The sequence below is a fragment of the Bison bison genome, unplaced genomic scaffold (genome assembly GCF_000754665.1).
Source record: "Bison bison bison isolate TAMUID 2011002044 unplaced genomic scaffold, Bison_UMD1.0 scf7180017864042, whole genome shotgun sequence".
In the NCBI taxonomy this organism is placed as follows: Eukaryota; Metazoa; Chordata; class Mammalia; order Artiodactyla; family Bovidae; genus Bison; species Bison bison.
The window spans coordinates 1,278,862-1,301,338 of NW_011494614.1; the positions used below are offsets into that span (position 1 = coordinate 1,278,862).

Sequence of the window (22,477 nt, forward strand, 5' to 3'; positions counted from 1 at the left end):
GGGAGGGGGTGTTAAGGATGGGGAACACATGTGGACACCCATGGCTGATTCATGTCGATGTATGGCAAACACCACTACAATATTGTAAAGTAATTAGCCTCCAATTAAAATAAATAAATTTAAAAAGAAAAGAAAAATTGATGTTTGAATTAGATAAATTGTTTCTTGGAAATACAGATTTTGAGTTTTATTAATGTTATGGAACATAATTAAAACATATATCCTTTTGTTTGCTTCAGTAGAGAATAAAAACAAACTTAAAAAATTTAAATAGAGGCATTAGACCTATGTAATTAAGTATAAATTTCCTAATGGCTGCATTATTTAGATGTAGGTTTGGGATAGTTTCAGTTTAAACAAGGGAAATGCTGTATAAGTTAATTTCATAATATGAAAACTGGAAATCACTTTTTGGTCAAATTTCAAAATGCCAAAGAGTAGGAAACCTCAAAAGAGGAACTGATTTATGGTGGCATTTCTAGAGTTACAGAAGTATCTTCTCTTAAATGTAGGTTTCAAAATGTTTGACCATAGGAAATATCCAACAGACTCCTTTATGTCTCTGTGCTTCATACATGTTAGCCAGTGGTCTCTTAGTTTACAGCAGTGCTGGTGCCCACTGGGGTAGGGTCCTCTGCCTTGATGATGCACCTGAGAGGCTGTGATGGGACAGGAGCAGTGCTCGTGAGCCAGAGTGCCTGGGTTCATTTCCTTATATTCCAGCTTACTTTTCTTCTGACCTTGGTCAAGTTACTTATGCTCTCTATGAAACCATTGCCCCCTCATAACAATGAAAATAAATAATAGCATTTGCTTCATTGGGTTGTTAAGGGTATAAAAATGTTTGAATGTTTGCCAGGTGCTTTGAATAACGCTTGTCAAGTAGTTCATGTTAGTCCATTTCTTGTTAAGTGAAATTAAAAATGGAGTACTCTCTATACCTGTGGGGATAGCTGACTAAAGGAGTGAATCAAAGAAGATATACCATGAAAGGTCCTAGAAATTATTCTGATTTGTCAGGTTCCTAAACAAAACATTTAAAATCTCATCAAGCTCAAAGGGAATTTAGTCAAAACCAATGAAATCACACTAGCTATATACTGTTCTAAGTGATTATGTGGTCTTAAAGAAATCAGTCCTGAGTTGGAAGGACTGATGCTGAAGTGAAGTTCCAATACTTTGGCCACTTGATGTGAAGAACTGACTCATTGGAAAAGACCCTGTTGCTGAGAAAGATTGAGGGCAGAAGGAGAAGGGGACAACAGAGGATGACATGGTTGGATGGCATCACCGACTCGAATATGAGTTTGAGCAAGCTCCGGGAGGTGGTGAATGTCAGGGAAGCCCAGCCTGCTGCAGTCTATGGGGTCGCAAAGAGTTGGACATGACTGAGCAACTGAACTGAACTCTTACAACAAGCTCAGAGATCCGTCCCATTTTACAGATGAGAAAATGGAATCGCAGGTGTTAAGCAGGTTGCCCAAAGTCCTGCAACTGAAGCCCTCTGCAAACCCACACAGTTTGGTTCCAGAGCCCCCACTTGGAACCAGCCCCTCTCTCTTCTGACTGCCAGAGACAGGATGAGTGTGGGAGTGCTTATCAAATTCTGGAGTTTTTGAGCTGGGTGTTTCTTACTGCTAAGTGAGGAGGTATAATCCACTTTCATGGATTTGTGAAACTCTTTGTCTCAGAGTGAGGTACTTGGTTGAAAACATAAATTGGTTCACAGCAGTATGATCAGGAGGGAGTTAAATATGTAAGGAAAAGTAATAGAAATTAGAAGCCTGCCAAATGGAAATAAATGAAGAATTTGTCATCTCCTTAGGGATTGTCTTTTGGATCAAACTCGACAGTATAAAGTTCCTGTCGATGTGACCAGTACCATATAAATAATGATTGAAAAGATGAGGAAGTATTTGCTTTCAGTTGAAATGAAAGTCAAAGTTGGAACTCCTGTACTCATAGAAGAGCCTTTTACTTCCCATCGAAGGATACCATGGTACTTTCCCAGATTATATGAAAGTGTTTAAAATCCCACACTGAATTAACCCAAGGTGAAAGCGAAGTGAAAGTGAAAGTTGCTCAGTTGTGTCCGACTCTTTGCGACCCCATGGACTCCATGGAATTCTTCAAGCCAGAATACTGGAGTCGGTAGCCTTTCTCTTCTCCGGGGGATCTTCCCAACCCAGGGATCAGACCCAGGTCTCCCACATTACAGGCAGAGTCTTTACCAGTTGAGCCACAGGGAAGCCCAAGAATACTGGAGTGGGTAGCCTATCCCTTATCCAGCAGATCTTCCTGACCCAGGAATTGAACCAGGGTCTCCTGCATTGCAGGAGGATTCTTTACCAACTGAGCTATCAGGGAAGCCCTAACCCAAGGTGGTAGTAATCTAAAATGTATTATGCAGTTTAACATTACTGTAGTTTGTATACATAAATTTGGTATTGTAAAATCTCTACATATAACTGGAAACAGGCAATGCTGCTGCTAAGTCGCTTCAGTCGTGTCCGACTCTGTGCGACCCCAGAGACAGCAGCCCATCAAGGCGCCACCATCCCTGGGATTCTCCAGGCAAGAACACTGGAGCGGGTTGCCATTTCCTTCTCCAATGCATGAAAGTGAAAAGTGAAAGGGAAGTCGCTCAGTCGTGTCTGACTCTTAGCGACCCCATGGACTGTAGCCCACCAGGCTCCCCTGTCCATGGGATTCTCCAGGCAACAAGCAATAAATTTACACTATTATCTGAAATATTTATATTAGTATCCAGTTTCATAATTTTATTATAAAAGGAAAAAAAGTTTAAAGAATTCAGTTATTGACATTAATATACAGTAGAAAGTGAAAGTTCAGTCACTCAGTCGTGTCCAACTTTTGCTACCCCATGAATTGCAGCATTTCTCATGACATACTCTGCATATAAGTTAAATAAGCAGGGAGACAGTATGCAGCCTTGATGTATTCCTTTCCAGTTTTGGAACCAGTCTGTTGTTCCATGTCCATTTCTAACTGTTGCTTCCTGACCTGCGTATAGGTTTCTCAAGAGGCAGGTCAGGTGGTCTGGTATTCCCATCTCTTTCAGAATTTTCCACAGTTTATTGTGGTCCACACAGTCAAAGGCTTTGGCATAGTCAATAAGCAGAAATAGATGTTTTTCTGGAACTCTTCTTGCTTTTTCGATGATCCAGCGAATGTTGGCAATTTGATCTCTGGTGCTTCTGCCTTTTCTAAAACCAGCTCGAACATCAGGAAGTTCACGGTTCATGTATTGCTGAAGCCTGGCTTGGAGAATTTTGAGCATTACTTTACTAGCATGTGAGATGAGTGCAATTGTGCGGTAGTTTGAGCATTCTTCGGCATTGCCTTTCTTAGAGATTGGAATGAAAACTGACCTTTTCCAGTCCTGTGGCCACTGCTGAGTTTTCCAAATTTGCTGGCATATTGAGTGCAGCACTTTCACAGCATCATCTTTCAGGATTTGAAATAGCTCAACTGGAATTCTGTCACCTCCACTAGCTTTGTTTGTAGTGATGCTTTCTAAGGCTGACTTGACTTCACATTCCAGGATGTCTGGCTTTAGGTGAGTGATCACATCTTCATGATTATCTTGGTTGTGAAGATCTTTTTTGTACAATTATTCTGTGTATTCTTGCCACCTCTTCTTAATATCTTCTGCTTCTGTTAGGTCCATACAATTTCTGTCCTTTATCGAGTCCATCTTTGCATGAAATATTCCCTTGGTATCTCTGATTGTCTTGAAGAGATCTCTAGTCATTCCCATTCTGTTGTTTGCTTCTATTTCTTTGCACTGATCGCTGAGGAAGGCTTTCGTATCTCTTCTTGCTATTCTTTGGAACTCTGCATTCAGATGCTTATATCTTTCCTTTTCTCCTTTGCTTTTCACTTCCCTTCTTTTCACAGCTATTTGTAAGGCCTCCCCAGACAGCCATTTTACGCTTTTGCATTTCTTTCCCATGGGGTGGTGTGCAAATATGTATATGTGTGTATATATATATTTATTGACATATTGGATCTTTGCTTCATTCCATGTTAGTATATGAAGATTTACTAACAATTTTTTAAAAAGGGTTATACTATATAAAGTTATCATAGTTTAAATAAGCCGTTGCTTTTGGGCATTTAAGTTTTTTTTCCCTCCAATTTTTCTCTATTAAAAACATGCTGTAGAGCAAATACCACTCCATGTATTTTTATGTATTTATTCTTACATATATTTATAGAAAGTTTCCTAGAAGTGGGATTTCTGGATCAAAGGATATGCATTGAAATGTTGAGTGGTATTTTAAAAAGTTTTCCGGAAAGATTGTACTCATTTTTTGTCTCATCAAGTGGGATTATCCAACAAAATTGTTAAAAATCTTTTAAGCCAATTCTAAATTTACAGGTGAAAAAAGCCATGTCATGTAAACATAAACTTGTTTATTAATGAGGGTGTATATCTTTTCATATTTTTAATATCTATTTGTATTTCTCTTGGGAATTGATTTCTCTTGCCCCTTTCCCATTTTTATTTACTTATTTTGTTAAAGTCAGGCTGTTTCTTTTATTGGCTTGTAAGTATATTTGCATGTTTTGCTCCCACCAGCATCGGGGTAATCCCACTTTCCACTTTGCATGTTACCAGCCAGCCGTTATGACCTAGATAAGCCAGAGGAACCTACAGGTGTTTTCAGTGCAAAGCTGCTGAAACACTGAGATGCTTGGAGAGAGGGCTCTTTCTCTGTGCAGTGCATTTCTTTGAAGTTTTAGGGTTCCAGTGCAGGGCTGTCAGTGTTCTAAACAGCCAGGTAGTAAATATTTGGGTTTTGTGGCCCCTCAATCTGTCACAACTACTCCGCCCTGTTGTTGTAACAGGCAGTCAGCCATAGATAAAACCTGGGTGGGTGTGGCTGTGTGCTAATTAAACCTTACAGACACTGAAATTTGAATGTCATACAACTTTGTGCAGTGTGAAGTTTTATTCTTCCAATTTTCCTCCTGCAAATATTTGAAAGTGTAAAAACCATGCTTAAATCACAGGTTGTATGAATCAGGTCCTGGGCTAGATTTGACTTGCAGGCTAAAATTTGTCACACCTGCTTTAGACTATTTATATAAGAAACCACTGGGAGAAAGTGCCAGTAACCAGCATCATTTGGACTTCTTAGCCACTTTTATGGGCAAGACTATATTTTGTCTGTCTCATCTTCTGAATCTGTATCTACAAAATTTGGTGTCTCTCTCTCTCTCTTTTGGAAGTTGTTGTGAAATGAGAGATATATTGTATATATTAAAATTCCTAAAGCTAGAGATAGTGACATGTTCTGTGTAAAATGAGCACTCCATAAATAGTGATCTCTTAATCTATCTTGAATGGGTTCAGTTTGATATTTGATAAAGGAGTATATGCTTCTAATGTATTTGAATAAAAACCCTCAACTAAGTATGATTTAGAGTTTAATGTAAAATTTTCATATTATGTATAATAACCTAGATAATTCCAAACATTGAACAAGTTTGTTTATTTGTTTTGCAAAAGTATTATAACACCGTTAGCTTTTCTGGTTCTTTCTCTTATTGAAATCATCATCCGTGAATGAGTTTAATCCCAAATGAAAGATTAGTCAGGAAATCTCTGCCTGCCTTGCAGTCTTCCGACACCTAATGCAACCCTGGCAGCATGACGTGGCCAGCTCTAACCCGTGGCCAATCTACCGTTGACTTGGCTAGATTGAGGAGTAGATCTGCCCTTTATGTTTCCCATATTCAAAGTAAGGTAGTCAGATTTGTTGATCCTTGTTTCTTTTCCAGCTCAAATATCCTGGTTTTCTTACAGAACGAATTTGCTCCTATGATATTAGAGTGAATTGCGTTGGTCTCTCTGGCAGAAATGGCTACTGCCTTTGACCTAGCAGTAAGTCGAATATGCATCTTTTCTGATTCATGGCTCTGTGTGTGTCTCCACTGACATCCAGTGCTCACTTGCAGAAGTGCCAGAGAAGGAAATGTGGCTGCTTGAGAATAGATACCATGGCAACCCACTCCAGTACTCTTGCCTGGAGACTCCCAAGGACGGAGGAGCCTGGTAGGCTGCCGTCCACGGGGTCGCACAGAGTTGGACACGACTGAAACGACTTAGCAGAGAGTTAAATGAGCTCAGCTTTGTACTGAAATTTAACTTAGTAGAATAGAATCTATTATATTGGAGTTCGGTGAACTTCCTTTTACTACAGCTAATCCTTTTTATTTCTTCTCACATTATATTTAGACATTGGTATCTCTGCCTTGTATTTGGGAATCACCTCTGAGGATCATAAATAATTGATAAATCATGTCCATTTCCAAGTGTGATGTATGTTTTGTTTACATTAAGAAAACAATATGGCTTGTGTATAATCTCACAACATTATAAGTTTGACCTAATTTTTCATTTATGTATGAACTAATTGGATTCCCTGGTGGTTCAGTGGTAAAGAACCTGCCTGTCAATGCAGGAGAAGCAGGTTTGATCCCTTAGTTGGAAAGATCCCCTGGAGAAGGAAAAGGCAACCCACTCCAGTATTTTTGCCTGGGAAATCCCATGGACAGAGGAGCCTGGTGTGCTCTAGTCCAGGGACTGTAAAGGGTCAGACATGACTTAGCAACTAAATAACAATAACAACAATGAACTAATTGACATGAGAGATCACCTTCAAAATAGATTTTGCCTAATAGCATGTAATAAAAAGGATAATATTGGCAACTATCCTTTCTTAAATAGGTTCATTTGATATAGGAGTATAGAAAATGAGTTATAGTATCTCATAACTTTGAACAAAGAAATTCCAACAAAGTGTGCTTTAGAGTTTAATGTAAATTATTTATTATATACACACATGACAAACAGGTAATTCCCAACATTTTCATCACTTTCCTGTTAATGTTCATACTGTTCAACTGCATAATCATATTTAATTTGTTTTTCTCATAGGGGAAATGTTCATCAGCCCAAATCACAGTTTTTAGAAGCTAGTTAATAGAGATCAGTATCAATGATGGTACTGTATTTACTAAAGTTATCAAAATATGAGTAAACCAGTTTCTGTGCTGTTAAGGAAATATCCATAAGTTCCTGGTATTTGAATGTTGTAAAATAACTCTGTTTTAATAAGTTTGCTATTTCTGCTGTTTTTCTTGAGAAGGTAGTTTTAAAACCTTTTAATCTGATCAGTTACCATTTCAATTAGTTTAAATCCCTTAAGTTTTTCCTCATAATTGAAAGTTAGTAGTTACTGTTCTTTGCATGTCTCAATTACTTAAATTTTTATAAAGAATATTGCATAGGTAAGCATTTGGTTAAGGGACTGCAATATATATATATATATCTATAAGCATGTATAAGTATATATACATATATTAGTATATAATAATTGGTGTGATTTTATCAGATTTATCATTCTTAGCTGATTATAATAAATTCATAATAGGATTGTGATCAATGTTTTTTTAAAATTACATATACATTATTATTATATGGTTACCCATTTTGTCAAAATGCTTCTTATCATAACCTGTGTGTAGTTTTGCATGTGGCATAGTGATTGGATGCAGTTTGTTTTACTACACAGCTACATGTTAGGTTACTTCTCTGCTTCTTAAGATTGCTTTCAGTATTGGACAAGTAAATGACAATTGCTTTCCTAGTCTTCTATTTATTGTTTCAAGAGTTATTGTTACTAACTCGGCTACTTCTTAGTCAATGTTAATATTTTCCACATAGTGCTTGCCTTTGGGGAGTTCTATACACTAATAGACTGAAATATTACCTCAGTTTATTTACATTGGTGTCTCTTCACTTGGGTCACTGCCGTCCTGTCCTTTTTTCCGTTTGTCATGGGATGGAGATGATGTAGAATTGGAACATCTCAGCATACTCATCAAGGAATTTTTGAAGGATTTGCAAAGGAAAAAGTAGATGAATGGATCCAGGCATGCATTTAAGGATGTTAACCAGAGTGTGCTCTCTTTCACGTAGAACAGAGTATTCTCAGCAGTGCAGTCAAAGACGTCCCGGGTTTGACTCAGGGTGTAGGGAATTCGGGCAAAATGGAATGGAACAAAACATATAAAGAATACAGCAATGATAATAAAAACCTTGATGTTTACCTTTTTCTTGGGGACTTTGCCAGCACCCCTTGTTCTCACATATGACTTGTACAGTTCTTTGGTAATGAGCGTATAGCATACGATGACAATTAGAAAATTAATCCAGAAAATGACTTGACAGACATAATTGACTATTTCATGCCAAACCAGACCAAACTCTGACTTCAGAAATGAGCATTTCTTCACAGTCTTGTCACTCGGCCTCCTGTTGGTCAGAATCATGTTAGGCAAGGAGATTAAGAACATGAATGCCCAGATGACAACCGAGAGAATCTTAGCCCCCAAGAGATTGTTGGGATTGGCTGTCTTAAAGGGCCTGGTGGTCTTCTGGTAGCGATCAATAGTTATTAGTCCTAGGAATGAGATACTGATGTACATCGTGAAGTAGAACACGACGGAGGTCACTTGGCACACAAAGGCCCTCAGAGGTCCTGTTCCCAGTTTAGTATCGCTGAGGATTTTGAATGGAAAAGTCAGAATCATGAGGAGATCGGAAATGACTGTGTTCTTAAGGAAAATAATAAAGTTGGATTTACTGCGGATTTGAAAGAAAATCCTCATTGCCAGGCTGTTTGTGATGAGTCCAACAAAAAACAGGACAGTGTAGAGGAGTGGGAAGAGCACCTGGGTAATCTTGTAGTCTCTGCTGCACTGGCTGCTGTTCCCAGCCACAGAGGTGAGGTTGTCCATGGCTCGTGTCTCTCTCTGCTACCTAGAGGCGGATGGAGGGAATGATTATTTTCAGATGCCTGCTATCTGATTTTGCCCTCATCTCTGTGGGTAACATTTTTGGCGGGACTTCTCTAAAAATTGAGGTGCCTGATCTTCACTGGGGCAGTTAGTAAAGAACACAGAAAAACCAAATCAAAACATTTCATAGTGGCAGATACTCTATTTGCACAGTAAAATAGTCTGGAGAACATTTTTTGAAGATGTGGTTACTTTGTATTTCTTATTTTTGAATGTTTGCCTCTTATAGAACATTTTTGATCTTAGGCAAAAATGCATATACATAAAACCTAGAACAGAAATACTTAGGCTATGCTTTATTCTTCTCCAGTGTCATTTCCTTACCTTCTGACTTTGTTGTTTTTATGCATAGTCACTTTTCCTATAGCAATCCTTACTCCTGGACTCCATTCTCTCTAGTACCTTCAAAGTGTTCTAAGGAGAAATGACTGATAATTGCATAGTAGACTTTTAAAGTAAAAAGTGAAAAGAAGTTTGTATAAAATCACTTGTATAAAATTTATTGTTAAATAAAAAGCAGAAAACAAATTTTTCCCTTTATAATTGGAATGTATTTCTGCCTCTGTATTGCTCTGCCATCCATTTGAAAATCAGCCTCACAGAGTATTCTTTGGCTGCAAATATTTTAACTCACGTGCATCTCTTTTCCAGCTTTGCTTTGTAAATTTTAAAGTTTCACGTATGTTTTCTTGACTATCATTCAGGGAAAATTTTTTAAATGGTTAAAAAAAAATGAGGAAATGATTTCTCTATGTAGTCATTAGATGGCATTCCTCAAAATACCCCAGGCATACTTTCTAGGTTTATAGACTGTATAATGGTAACTAAAATAAAATGCCAAGATCATGTCCTTGCCTGGTATAAAAAAAACCATAGGTTTTTATACCACAACAGGCAGCTATAAAGGAAATTAACACTTGACTTGAATGTATTAACTTGAATAAAGTATTTGGCATCTAAGTTTTGAAATTTAAAATGGAATTTGTAAAATTTGAATTCATCAAAAACCAATGGAATTGATTCTAAAGAAAATATTATTCCTAAATATAAGACATGGTAATATTAAAGCACAGATACCTCAATACCAAGGAAAAAACTTCTAAGTTCCCCCAAATGTCAGTGGAATTCTTTTTTCCATCCTTTTATTATTGAACATTAAACAAATTAAGGTTTACATCATACACCTCCTCACCAGTTTAACTTAAAAAAAAAATGACTAAATAAACCCCAGAATTTGATAGAAGATAACCCACTTAACCTTACTTGCTACTGGCATTTTTCTTTGTTTATGCCCTGATAGTTTTGGAAATTATACTTTGAGAATGCTCATTTTTCATAAACTGTTGCTTGTTCATCAAGTATTCTTGACATGAAGAACTTCAGCTCCCCCTAACTATAGCAAATCTCATTTTATGCTCAAGATAAAATAAGTAAGACTGTTTGAATTTTCTTCCATGTTCTGTATAATTTATTTTCAATGAAGAAGTTAATGGTTATCTCCAGCATCATTAAGGTAGCTTGTATTTTAGTTTATATTCCATTTAAGTACTCAGATTGATACTGCTATTAAAGGTTTCCAACTTAAGAAAACTTGAAAAAAAAAATACACACACATCATAGTGCAAATACGTACGCTTGTCAAATACTTCTAGATATAAAATTACCTGGTTACTCGATTCTCAAGGATTTGAATGTATCCAGTAAGCGGTAGTTAATACAGGCTGTAGAGTGGCATCTGTTATTTTCCTTTTAATGTCTTAGTTTAGCTGCTCACACTCTTTATGATAGAGAATCTGCTGAAGTTTCGTCCGTCAGGTCTTGAGTGTTCTAGAGAGAAATAGAGGGAGCGAGGAAGAGGACTTTACAATCAGAAATTACCTTCAGATGCTGTGGACTCAGGGCTGTGCAGACACTGTATTTCCGTCTGGCCCGCTTTTAGGACTTCTGCTTTTATTTCCTTGAGAAATATGGGGCACGGTGGGTGAGAAGTCATCTTTTAAAAAGCAATTTAAAATCCTGTGGCTTTTTACTGAAACCTGCCATAGAGTTGATGCTTTGTGAGCTCTTTGGGTTATTTCCCATGCAAATGATAAGTCCAGGAGATCAAGCCTACTGATATCTGCTTCCTGGAGAAGGCTGCAGACTTGCTTTGTCAGATGGTTATTTACCTGAAAACATATTGTGCCCAACACTGGTGATCTATTGCCTTTTAACAAGTAATCACATTAACTCGTAATGTGTGCTCATTAGGGATGTTAGGTCTCTTGCTCTTTGTTTTTTTTTCCTGGTTAATAATGTCATTATTTTAAATCTGTATTTGATCAGCTCTTTGTAGGCGACACAATTTCCTCCCATTATAAAATTGAAGATTCTAAAATTACATTAAGAAAGAAAAAAACAGTTGTATCCATTGCTAGGCTTATTATATAGGACTTTTATGCCTGTCTTGAGTAGAGTTTAAACAAATTTCTTTTGACTTTGCCTTTGTTTTTTGGGGAAATATATCATTTCAGTGAGGGCTTTCCAGGTGGCTCAGTGGTAAAGAATCTGCCTGCCAAACAGGAGACATGGGTTCAATCCCTGAGTTGGGAAGATCCCGTGGAGAAGGAAATAGCTACCCATTCCAGTATTCTTGCCTGGGAAATCCTGTAGCCCATGGGGTTGCAAAGGAGTCGGACATGACTTAGCGACTAGCAACAACAATCATTCAGTGAAGAGACTCACTATCACCTTTATATAAATATTGTGGATACTCACGCTTGTGTGCACACTCACACACTGTTTTGAACTATAATGTCCTTCTGTTACCAGCAGATCCACCTGGGTAAGTGTCTTTGTTGTAAATATATCTTTGGATTATTTATTTTTTCTGAATTTTGAGTGTGTCTGTCTCAGTGTAGATTAGATGATCTTCACGGACGGTTTTTCAAGTATAGAACAGCAGCTCAGTGTCACCTGAGGAGTCATGAGAAATGCGCTTTCGTGGGCACCATTCTCGCCCTGGTGGTTCAGAAACTCAGGGATGCAGCCCTTGTCTGTAGTTCTCTCTCCTGTAGTTTGCTGTATGAGTGGTGCTCATATACCTTAAGGGTTGAAGGCCACTGATTTAAACTAGCTGAGAATTTTGTTGGCATTATGGATTTGAAATCAAGCTATGGATTTGGGTAATTTCGGTTGGAAATGTCAGTCACGTCATGGTCCCCATCTGTTAGTCACCTAGACGTCAGTTTGATGATATACTCTTGGAAAATTAACTTATTTGTTGGTTTAGAGAGAGATCATACTTTTTGAAAAAGCTTTTATGCCACATACGCTTCAGAATAATAACAGCCCACTTTGGGTTTCTTATATTGTCATGAGTTAACTATTCTGTGAAGTAGATAATCATCTTATTTCTGTACTCTGGATGATGAAAACGGAGGAGTAGAGCAGCCAAATTAGAGACCTGATACCAACTCATGCTTTCTAGTTCTAGAGCCTGCACCTGTGGCCACAGTGTGTAAGAGTCTTCTCCATCTTACTGTCTCCACAACCCTTCCCCCGCACTGAGGCCCAGCAGTGAGAGGGGAACGCCATGAATGCAATGGCTGTACTCCTTTTAGGAAAATAGGAGTCATACTTGGCTTTACACCGGATTGATTGTCAGCTTTAAGGAATGCTTGTGAAGTGTTTCTAAGACCTTTGGATGAAACAAGGTTTGGGTGGGGGGTGGCGGGAGAAATCCTGACTATTTTCAAGAAATTAATATGCCACACGAAAGGAACACTATTTCAGTGTACTTAACTCATTTATGTTTCCAGATTTCTATAGTGCTGTGACTAGGGAGTTGCGGGGTAAATGAAAGGCTCCAGTTCTTGATCTAAATTAAATTAGCTTTATCTCTCCTCTGACTTTAACTCGCAACCACACCTGTCTGTGAACCTTCTCTGATAGTGTTTTGTCATTGGAAGATGACTGGAAAAGTGAACTAATTCTGTATACCCTAGAATTTTTATATACACATGGTTTAATTGGTTTCTTTTTTAATCGAGTCTACTAAAGGTAGTCTGTTTATCCGAAAATACATATTTGCTTCAAATAGGATTTCTGGGAATGGAGAGGGCCATGCCCTGAAATGGCAGGAACCTGTGGTCCTTGTGAAACTGGGCTGGGGAGGAGATGAAGAGGTAATGATGCCCTTGGATTAGCTCTTAATGCTATTTTAGTTCTCTTGTCTTATGGTTTTGAAATGCAGTTGTGTTGACATTAGAGAACGTTCTGATGGAGCACATGCATTTAAGGCAGTTTTCATGTCATCTAGCTTGGCTTTACCTGTTAGAATGTAGAAATTTAGGTTAGATATTATAAGATAAATTCCAAAAGTAAGGAGTATTGGGCATTGTGATGTTTAGCAAAAAAAAAACAAAAAAAGGATACTATCTCTGGTGATTCAGTTATTTGTCATCCTTGTCTTGCGTGTTTTGCTTGAAAGCAGAGGAGTGGTATCTATAATTAATCCGCTTGACAGCCATAATGCTCCTAGGATGCTCTGAGTTTGTTGGATCAAGGCCTCATTTTGGCCATACTGTTGACTACAAGCTATTATTGTACAAAGCTTTCCTTTAAATGTCTAATTATAGGAGTCCCTGATTCTCTTGATTTAGAAAAAATTACTCCAGGTCAGGTGTCATACTACTGAGAAGCTGCTGTTAATTCCTTCTTTAGCACAGCCTCCCCGCAGTGTGCACACCCATTCTCCTCCACCAGCCCAAGGCTTATTCCTGCTGTAACATTGATTTGAAATTTATCCTATTCTATACAGAATAATATGGTCCATTGAATGCTTCAGCTGAAAGAAATAATGACTGAAGGTGAAAGAGTTCACAGCTCTAATAACCTCACCACCGTGGTCACATCCTTATGAACTCACACACAAGTTTTGGCAACATTTCTAGTCACTTTAAAGAAATGAAGATGACTAACATCAGGCCAGTTAATTCCAGTTTTCCCTTCTCAGAACATTTGGCTTAAGGAACATATTTCAATCGCTGTGGTATCAATACAACAAGCCTTCCAGAGTTTTTGGATGTGTATCCTCCTAATTGCTCTTAAAATCAATTAAGTCTTTGTGAGTTTGAGATATTATCTGAAGAAAGAAAACTGATTGATTTGGAGGATAAGATTTTCAGAACTCAGTTTACAGGGAGGTGACCTTCTTAACTCAAGGACAGCAGTGGGCGAGCATGAAAGGGGATGGCTAGAATTCCATAGACTGTCCTGTGGATTCTTTCTCCTGCCCAACAGATGTGTCCTTCAGGGTATCAACAAGAGAATAATCCTTTGATACTGATCTTTTGGGCTTCCCTGGTAGCTCAGACAGTAAAGAATCTGCCTGCAATGCAGGAGACCTGCGTTTAATCCCTAGGGCTGGAAAAATCTTACCCACTCCAGTATTCTTGCCTGGAGAAGTCCATGGACAGAGGAGCCTGGAGGGCTCCAGTTGATGCAGTCTCAAAGAGTCGGATATGACTGAGCGACTAACACTTTCTTTGAGCTTTTACAGCCATGCAACTTCAGAGTGTTTTGATACTTAATTGAAAGAGCAGAGCTTAACCGATACCTTTGGTAATATGTGGTCCATTTTCTGAGATTGACCTTATTCTCATGTGTATGTTGCTATTTAAAGACTTGTACATTTTCTACATGCACAAAAAATTGATGTAAACCAGTCTTGTAGGCTATTGAAAGATTTGCTTGTAAAAATGTTGCCTTTTGTCTTTGGAAGCTAGTAACACCTATCATGATTTCCCTAGAAAATGTTAAATGTCAGAAAAGCTGTCTTCATGCTCCATGTAGAGAGTGACCAGTGCTTTGGGCTTTTTTCCCCCCCAGCTAGCTGCAAGCTTCTTTTGTTTTTTTAATTCCATCCCCTGACTCTTACCTCATGACTTTGCCTCTGGCCCATTCCCTGAGCATAATACGGCCAGTGAACTGATACAAGCATCTCACTTCTTCACCTCCAGATTTCCCTGTATTTTCACCAGTTTTCATTTCTGTCTGTGGTTAAGTAGAAAGATGTCCTCGTCTTTCTTCTGAAGTTAATCCAGACACGAGGTCACTGTTGCCTGTCTCCTTTGTCAGTATTATCTGCCCTCCAATCCGGATTTCCTTCCTGGAGACTCACTTGAAACATAGCTTTGAAACGAGAGTATGTCATTGGTCATCCTAATAAAGTGATCACTTTCCTCTCAAGCTATTTTTCTTTACACTCAGCTGCTAGTAAGTGTGGGCTACTTCCCTCCCAGTCACCATTGCACCATTGCTCTTACTCCAACCTCCTGTTTCCTCCTCTCTGCCCCTCCCACTCTAGAGAAACTTCTCTTTTGAGGTTCACACGGTTTTTTGTTTGTTTGTTTTTTTAAGAAGCAAGTCAGGGAAGCCAGCATCCACTGTGATTTCTTAACTTTTCAACACTGTTGATGACCCCTGTTATTAATTCTTGCTTCCCTCACTTTTGTGACCTTGACTTCTTTGGTTACTTGTTAATTATGGAGACTGTATATCCATCATTTGATGACTTACTTATCTCCTTCACTGTCTCAGCATTCTTCCCTCCCATACCCTTTCCAAAGAGAACATGGGAGGTTTGAATCCCTTCTAGGGACATATTGCTTTTTTCCCTAAGCTGTCACTTCTACACTATACCTGCTGACAAACCACCTGCTAGACATTTGTAATACATTTTCACCCACCCCTTGAATTTCCCTCACCTAATGGTAAATTCATGAGCTCCCTACCCTTATAACTTGCTCCTTTACCCACCAACAGATTTTATCTAGTGAGTCTGTCTTGAAACTTCCCAGTCCTTTCCTAACTTCTTTCAGGTACCTCTTGATTTTGCTTCTTATTTTTTATTTCTACCATTAAGACCTAATTTATACCCTACAAACCTCTTGACCAACCTCTTGACCCTACAAACCTCAGACCAAAAGAGGTCTTTTTGGTCTTTCTCTCTGCCTCTCATTTCTCATCTTCAGTTTTTCAACACTTAGTTATCAAGCCAACTTTTCTATAAAACCGTGTTTTGTTCTTATCTTCACCCCTGCCCCATTCTTTTAGTTTTTTGGTTACTTAATTATTACTTGTTTCACATATTTAACAAATATTAAGTGCCATTAAGGAGAATGTAAATGTGAATAAAATAGACCGGGTTCTTTCTCACAAAACTGACAGTCTCGTGGAGAAGACAGACATTTAACAGATACTGAGAAAATAAGTGCTGTACACCGTGATAAATGCTCCAAAGTCTGTCCTCTCCACCCCTTCCCCTGTAGTGAAGGTTTTCAATGAACTCGGGTGACAGAAATGCTGTCATTGTACGCAGCATTTCTACAAGTGCAGTTGAGGATGCTGAGAGCATTTCAGGTGGCAGGAGGAGACCAGCAAAGGAAGGAAGTGCTCAGCGCCTTTGGGAAATACTGAGTAGCAATGTGGTTGTAGGGCGCTTACCGGGGGAGGTGCAGTAATATGAATGGGCAGCAGGGGGTGCTGAATCTGATATGCCACTAAGCATTTTTACAGACATATCTCAGTTCTCACTCAAGCATTGTAATAAAGGAGGTGTTACCAGTTTTTAGGGGAAGAATCTGAGGCTCGAAAAGGCTCGTTATTCTGGACCATGGCTTTGGCAAGGGCATACCTTGGGTGCAGTCACAGCCCTCTCTTACCCTGATCTTAGGCTGTTACTTGATCAGTGTGGAGCCATAGTACTCTGTGTCCATAGAACACATGGATCTTTCTAGGATACCTTCCTTCCTCTTCCCTGTTTGGGCTTCAAGCTCTGCAGATGCTGCTGGGATGACACTGAATCTGTACTCCTTAATCAGGGGACATTCATCCATGCATTTTTTCAGGGTTCGTAGTACCTTGTCTTGCTGTAGGTAGGTACTCTGTAAACAGCTGTTGCTAACATCTTTCCATCACCCCTCACACTCAAGTTTGCATCAGAACCACTTGACAGGTGACTTAACTGAAAACAATCACCAGGGCACATGACTGGTATCTGAATTTTGTACAGTTTCCTCATCGCCTTTCTGTTCCCTTTGTAGGGCTTATATTTATACATCCTACCAGACAAAAAGGAAGTATATCAGTGGAGGAACAACAAAATCAGAGATTAGTCAAGTAGCTCAGGTCATAGAGCTATAGGAATCACTGTCTGTGTTGACTTTATGCTGGGGTTAGGTCTGTCCATTGAGACTTTGGAAGAGATTATGCAACTCAGGGTATTAAATAACAGCTTCTAGAAAACACTGCTAGCTTTTTTTTTTTAAGAAGGCAAATTTGAGCACTTAAAATAACATTTGGGGACGTGGTAGCAAGATAGATTGGCAGATTATGCAAATGTATGTTTCTGATAAAATGTTGTAAAGAAGGAAGCGATGCAAGAAGTGGTGCCTTGAATGCAGGCAGGTGAGAGAAAGACAGAATGACAAAAAGGGACTGAGAGAACAGTGACTGAGACTGAGAGGAAACAGGGTCCTTCCTCAAGACTGCAGAAGCAAAATGCTGCTTTGTGCAGAGCACACACATGGAGTGTACTCCATATTGAACATTAGTGTTCTTCAGGTCACAAGGACTCTGTTCTTTTTTGCAGCCACTGCTAATTTATATGCACAGAATACAGTCTGTTTTTCCTGGGACAAATCTTTCCCTCGTGTGAGCTTCTTAGGGATAGATACTATTAGTGATAGGAATTACCTCGCACGAGTAAATATGGGCAAATGTTAAGAAAAGAAGATGGGCTAAATGATAGAACTAGGAATTCTACCAAGAAAATTTAGGAATATAGGATCAAAGAGAAAAGATTACATAGAAAAATTCAAAACCAGGCATAAGAGAGGACATATCTTAGATGATTTAACTTTGCTTAAGGAGTGTGTTTTTGTGATGCTCTGCCTTGGTAGTTCCCTCTCCTGTGTAGGAAAAACAGTGATGGAATCCACTGTGTTTGGGATGGGGGTGGGGTGGGGGAGGGAGGTGGTCCAGGAGAGGAAGGTGGTGTCAGAATGCGTTTGCATTTCCAGCTATTTTTCTCACACCTAATAAGACCATGCTGGCTTTTGTTTACACTTGGAAAGAAATATATGTTCTTGTGTCTTACACAGTCATGTTGGAAGTTAATGGAATATTTTTTTTTTTTAAAGAAAAGTACTTGAGGATCCTAGCAAAAATATAAACCGTTTAAAAATGTTTACTGAATGTAGAAAGCCGAGCTTACTAAGAAATAACATTTTCCATAAGGATAAAAATATAGCTAGTATGTAATTAGGATGTGACATTAACACCATGTTAATTTTAAATAATCAAGAGTCAAAACTTACTCTGTAAGGTACGCCCACATCAACTGCTTCTATTAAGACTTCAGGTCAGTTGACACTGTGTTTTTTTTTTTTTTTTAAACTTTAGCAAGTTCCAAACTGGAAAAACAAGGGTGTTGCCAGTGGAGGTTGAGGTGAATTGAAAGGCGGGCCAGATGCCACCACCGCACGAGCCAGCATGGAGATGCTGTGGTTAGCGCATTTCATGTCCATGAACCCCGCCCTCTAAACAGGGCTTTCAAAATGCGTTTTCTCTTTTTCAGGATGAATCTTCAAGTCATGAATGTAACCAGCGCACAATCCTTCTTTATGGAGTGGGAAAAGAGCGTGACGAAGCCAGACATCAGCTGAAGAAGATTACCAAAGATATTTTGAAAATCCTAAATAAGAAGAGCAACACAGAGACAGGGGGTAAAGAGCCCTCATGCATTTGCCCCCATTTGCTCTCTTGTCTTCTGCCTTAGCAGTCTTTATCAAAGTCATACGTGGCATGGTCAGCAGTGTTTCCTCCCCCAGATGACTGTTACATTGAAATATGAATAAGCACATTGAAATTTTAAGGCCTTGATTCCATTTATAGTTACATATTCCATTTATTTATAGGCACCATTTAAAATGGTGCCTTCCATGGATAGATAGAGGTAATTTTTACTCCTCTTTTTTTTCATATTTCCCAAATTTTCTGCAATAGTCATATATAAAGTATTAAAAGAACTTCCCTGATGGCTCTGAAGGTGAAGAATCCTCCTGCAATGCAGGAGACACAGGATATGTGGGTTCAGTCTCTGTGTTGGAAAGATCCCCTGGAGAAGGAAATGGCAACCACTCCAATATTTTTGCCTGAAAAATCCCATGGACAGAGGAGCCTGGCGGGCTACAGTCAAAAGGTCACAAAAAGTTGGACATGACTGAGTAACTGTGCATATGTGATAAAGTATGAAAAAATGGAAAACCCTTAGTCTGGAAGAGGTCTGTTCCCCTAATTCCATCCTTTTCTCAAGCTTGCAGTTGGCTCATCATATTTTTGTTGTTGTTTAATCACTCAGTCATGTCAGACTCTTGGCAACCCCATGGACTTTAGCCCATGAGGCTTCTTTGTCTATGGGATTTTCCAGGCAAGAATACTGGAATAGGTTGACATGTCCTCCTCAAGGGGGTCTTCCTGACCCAGGGATAGAACCCACGTCTCCTGCATTGGCAGGCGTATTCTCACCACTGAGCCACCAGGGAAGCCTCATCATATTTACATGATAATTGAAATTTGTGACAGTGCAGTGACTGATCTTTTCTTATGTTATTCAGAAGAATAGGTGCAATAGGTAGTGGAGGCTACTTGCATCTCCAAGCAATTTCTGTTAGGAATAAAACGGGGTCTTTGCTCCATAATGACTTGGAATGCTCTTTCCTCAGTGTTTTTACATAGTTCCTACAGTGAAGCTATGCCTTTGTATTATGTCACCTTATTGCACAACTGGAATTTTGTAATTATCCGGTTCACATTGGCCTAATTACCCTTCCCAAAGTTTATTTTATTAGATAGTCATGTGATTTACAATGTGCTATCGTTTTGTATGCTCCACTACCACCAGTGGTGTTTATTTCTCTCTTACTTAGGTAATACACTGGGAAGACAGTTTGGACTTTCCCTATGAAAATAGCTCACTTCCTACACCTGGCATAAACCACCTCTAGGAATTCCACTTTGTTGTTCACTACAAAATAAATACTGTTTTATGAACCTTTTCCCAGAGGATCCAGTCTTAGGACTTTAACTGAACGAAATACTGAGGCTTGTCCACAGTAGATCTTTCCTACAGAAAATTTAGATATAACCAACGCAAATAGCTCTCTTTCCTCTCCATCATTAAGGGTGCAGATGCAGAAACAAGGTAGGAGGGTGGCATGTTTTTCAGTCTTAAAAGTGTGTTTTGGGCATCTGATGTATTAGAACTCAATGGGACAGCTGCCTTCGTGTTATTTACATAAGATTCCCCAACTCTCTTCTGTGGCCACATAAGGAGCTAGTGCTGTAGGAGCTCCATGAGGTGGTGGAAGGGAAATGAAACCTGTTGCCATTATCGAGATTGTGAGGAGGGGGAAGAACTGCTCTAAAAAAACTGTCGATCTGCTATTTTTCTGTTTTCTCTATTAAAGAAAAGAGGAAATAGTCTGAATTTCGAAGCTCAGCAGCTGGCTGGCAAAATGTATCCGAAACTACTTTTTTGTGTATTTGGGAATGTGATGGACACTTTCTCTTTAGGAGGTTCAGTAATACATGCTTTTCCTAAATTAATTTTAGCAAGTCTTTCCAGATCCTGTGGAATGTTTGGTGTTGGAAGGCTGAGGGGTAAGACAAGGAAGGAAGCACTGTGGTGTCCTTTTCTGCTGAGTCCACTTCCTTTCTTTACAAAGAGTTTTTTTAAAATGTTCAGCTATCATCTGTCCTATCTTTGGATTAGTCTCTTAAATAGTCAGTTCTTGCTTATGAACTCACCAGGAGATCATTGTTCTTCCCGCTAATTTTTGAGATATTCCAGTACTAGAGGCACCGCTGAGGAGAGGGGCATCTTCATTGCGGATTTTTTCTTTCCCACATTCTAAATAAAACTCCTCATCAATCAGAAATATGCTTGTTAATTTGGGATAGCGAGCTGCCTTCTGCTAAGAAGTCTTATGTTTAAGTCGCTATGTAAACACTAGCATTGATATGCTGGTGAGACCAGAAAACAGGTAGTGTTAGCATGTGTTTGCTTTCTGGTTACAAATAGAAACGTGGCTTTGAGGAACTTACTACGTATGCTCTCGGATCAACCAGACTTTGCCTGGGAGGGTGGGGTGGATTCATAATCTAATGTTGAAATGACATTTCAAGTCGAAATAGGCAAGTCTCATTCTACATTTACATTCACAGGTCATCTTTGGGTATGAATTTGCAGACCACTAATGAAGTTTATCATAACAACAAAAGCCCAAACTTCTAAGATTAGAGATTCAGTATATGTGCTGCTGAAGTGAGCACCAGGATTAGAGTTGTTTTAAAAAATGGAAAACCAAAATTAAGCCACAGAAGAGCAATAATATATATTTTGAAAGCAAATGAACATAAAACAGATGAAAATCTATGAATTGCTATTATATTATTGCTTATGTAAACGTCATTAAAATATTCCTTTGAGAACCAACAGTAATTTCTTAAATTTTTCTTTCACTTGGCTATGTGTAAGTAAATAGAGCCTATTAATATAGACAAACCAATAAAGAGGCTTTTTTGAGTTCTCATACTGGGTCTTCATCCTCAATTCTGTTACTTTTTTTGATGACACACTTGGTTTTTGTACCAAGAAAGACTGAAAAAATATATTAACTTCACTTCCAAAGCTCATGGTATCCAAGACTAGTGGTGTAAGCTTTCAGTCTTGGATCAGTGATGTTGGTAAGTGAAAAATTAAAAACGTGAATATTTTAAACACACTTATGACCTGTGAGCAGTTATATTGAAGGCAATATAACTTAATTTGTACCTTTGAGAATAGATATTGAAAAACTAGTAGGTTTCATGAACTTCTTTATTCTTATTCTTTGCATTATATTTGGTGTTATTTGGCAAAAGTTACACATAATCTTGTACCTTATTTTACTCAGCACATTTTGATTCTCTGTTTATTTGTTTTAGGAAATAAAACACCCTAGGTGTTTTGCTTGTCTTTTGCCCCTAAACCATACTTGCTTGTTGTTGAAATAGAAATCTCCTTTCTTCCTAATGTTGTTTTTAAAACATTTGCTATTACATTTGCCATTAGCAAGCCGTTTCAGTTCAGTTCAGCCACTCAGTCGTGTCCGACTCTTTGTGACCCTATGAACCACAGCACGCCAGGCCTCCCTGTCCATCACCAACTCCCAGAGTCCACCCAAACCTATGTCCATTGAGTCGGTGATGCCATCCAACCATCTCATCCTCTGTCTTTCCCTTCTCCTCCTGCCCTCAATCTTTCCCAGCATCAGGGTCTTTTCAAATGAGTCAGCTCTTTGCATCAGGTGGCCAAAGTATTGGAGTTTCAGCTTTAACATCAGTCCTACCAATGAACACCCAGGACAGATCTCCTTTAGGATGGACTGGTTGGATCTCCTTGCAGTCCAAGGGACTCTCAAGAGTCTTCTCCAACACCACAGTTCAAAAGCATCAATTCTTCGGCACTCAGCTTTCTTTATAGTCCAACTCTCAC

The 22,477-nt window shown here is 38.8% G+C and overlaps 2 protein-coding genes across 10 annotated transcripts in view; one reads left to right on the top strand and one right to left on the bottom strand.

Annotated features, from left to right (window-relative positions):
• MED12L (mediator complex subunit 12-like) overlaps positions 1-22,477 on the top strand; it is a 368,195-nt gene that overhangs the window by 264,259 nt on the left and 81,459 nt on the right. For all 8 annotated transcript variants that reach the window (XM_010835383.1, XM_010835387.1, XM_010835384.1 and 5 more), the window contains one exon: positions 18,518-18,665. In XM_010835383.1, the coding sequence (XP_010833685.1) occupies positions 18,518-18,665 (148 nt within the window). The remainder of the gene's footprint in view (positions 1-18,517; positions 18,666-22,477) is intronic.
• Positions 6,839-22,477, bottom strand: part of P2RY12 (purinergic receptor P2Y, G-protein coupled, 12) — a 53,537-nt gene continuing 37,898 nt past the window's right edge. Inside the window, exons 1-2 of one of the 2 annotated variants that reach the window (XM_010835365.1) lie at positions 14,816-17,798; positions 6,839-10,722 (exon numbers count right to left, since the gene is read on the bottom strand). In XM_010835365.1, the coding sequence (XP_010833667.1) occupies positions 7,816-8,835 (1,020 nt within the window). In that variant the 5' untranslated portion in view covers positions 8,836-10,722; positions 14,816-17,798 and the 3' untranslated portion in view covers positions 6,839-7,815. Of the gene's footprint in view, positions 10,723-14,815; positions 17,799-22,477 lie in introns of those variants that run through there. The other variant, XM_010835364.1, reaches the window with a different exon arrangement.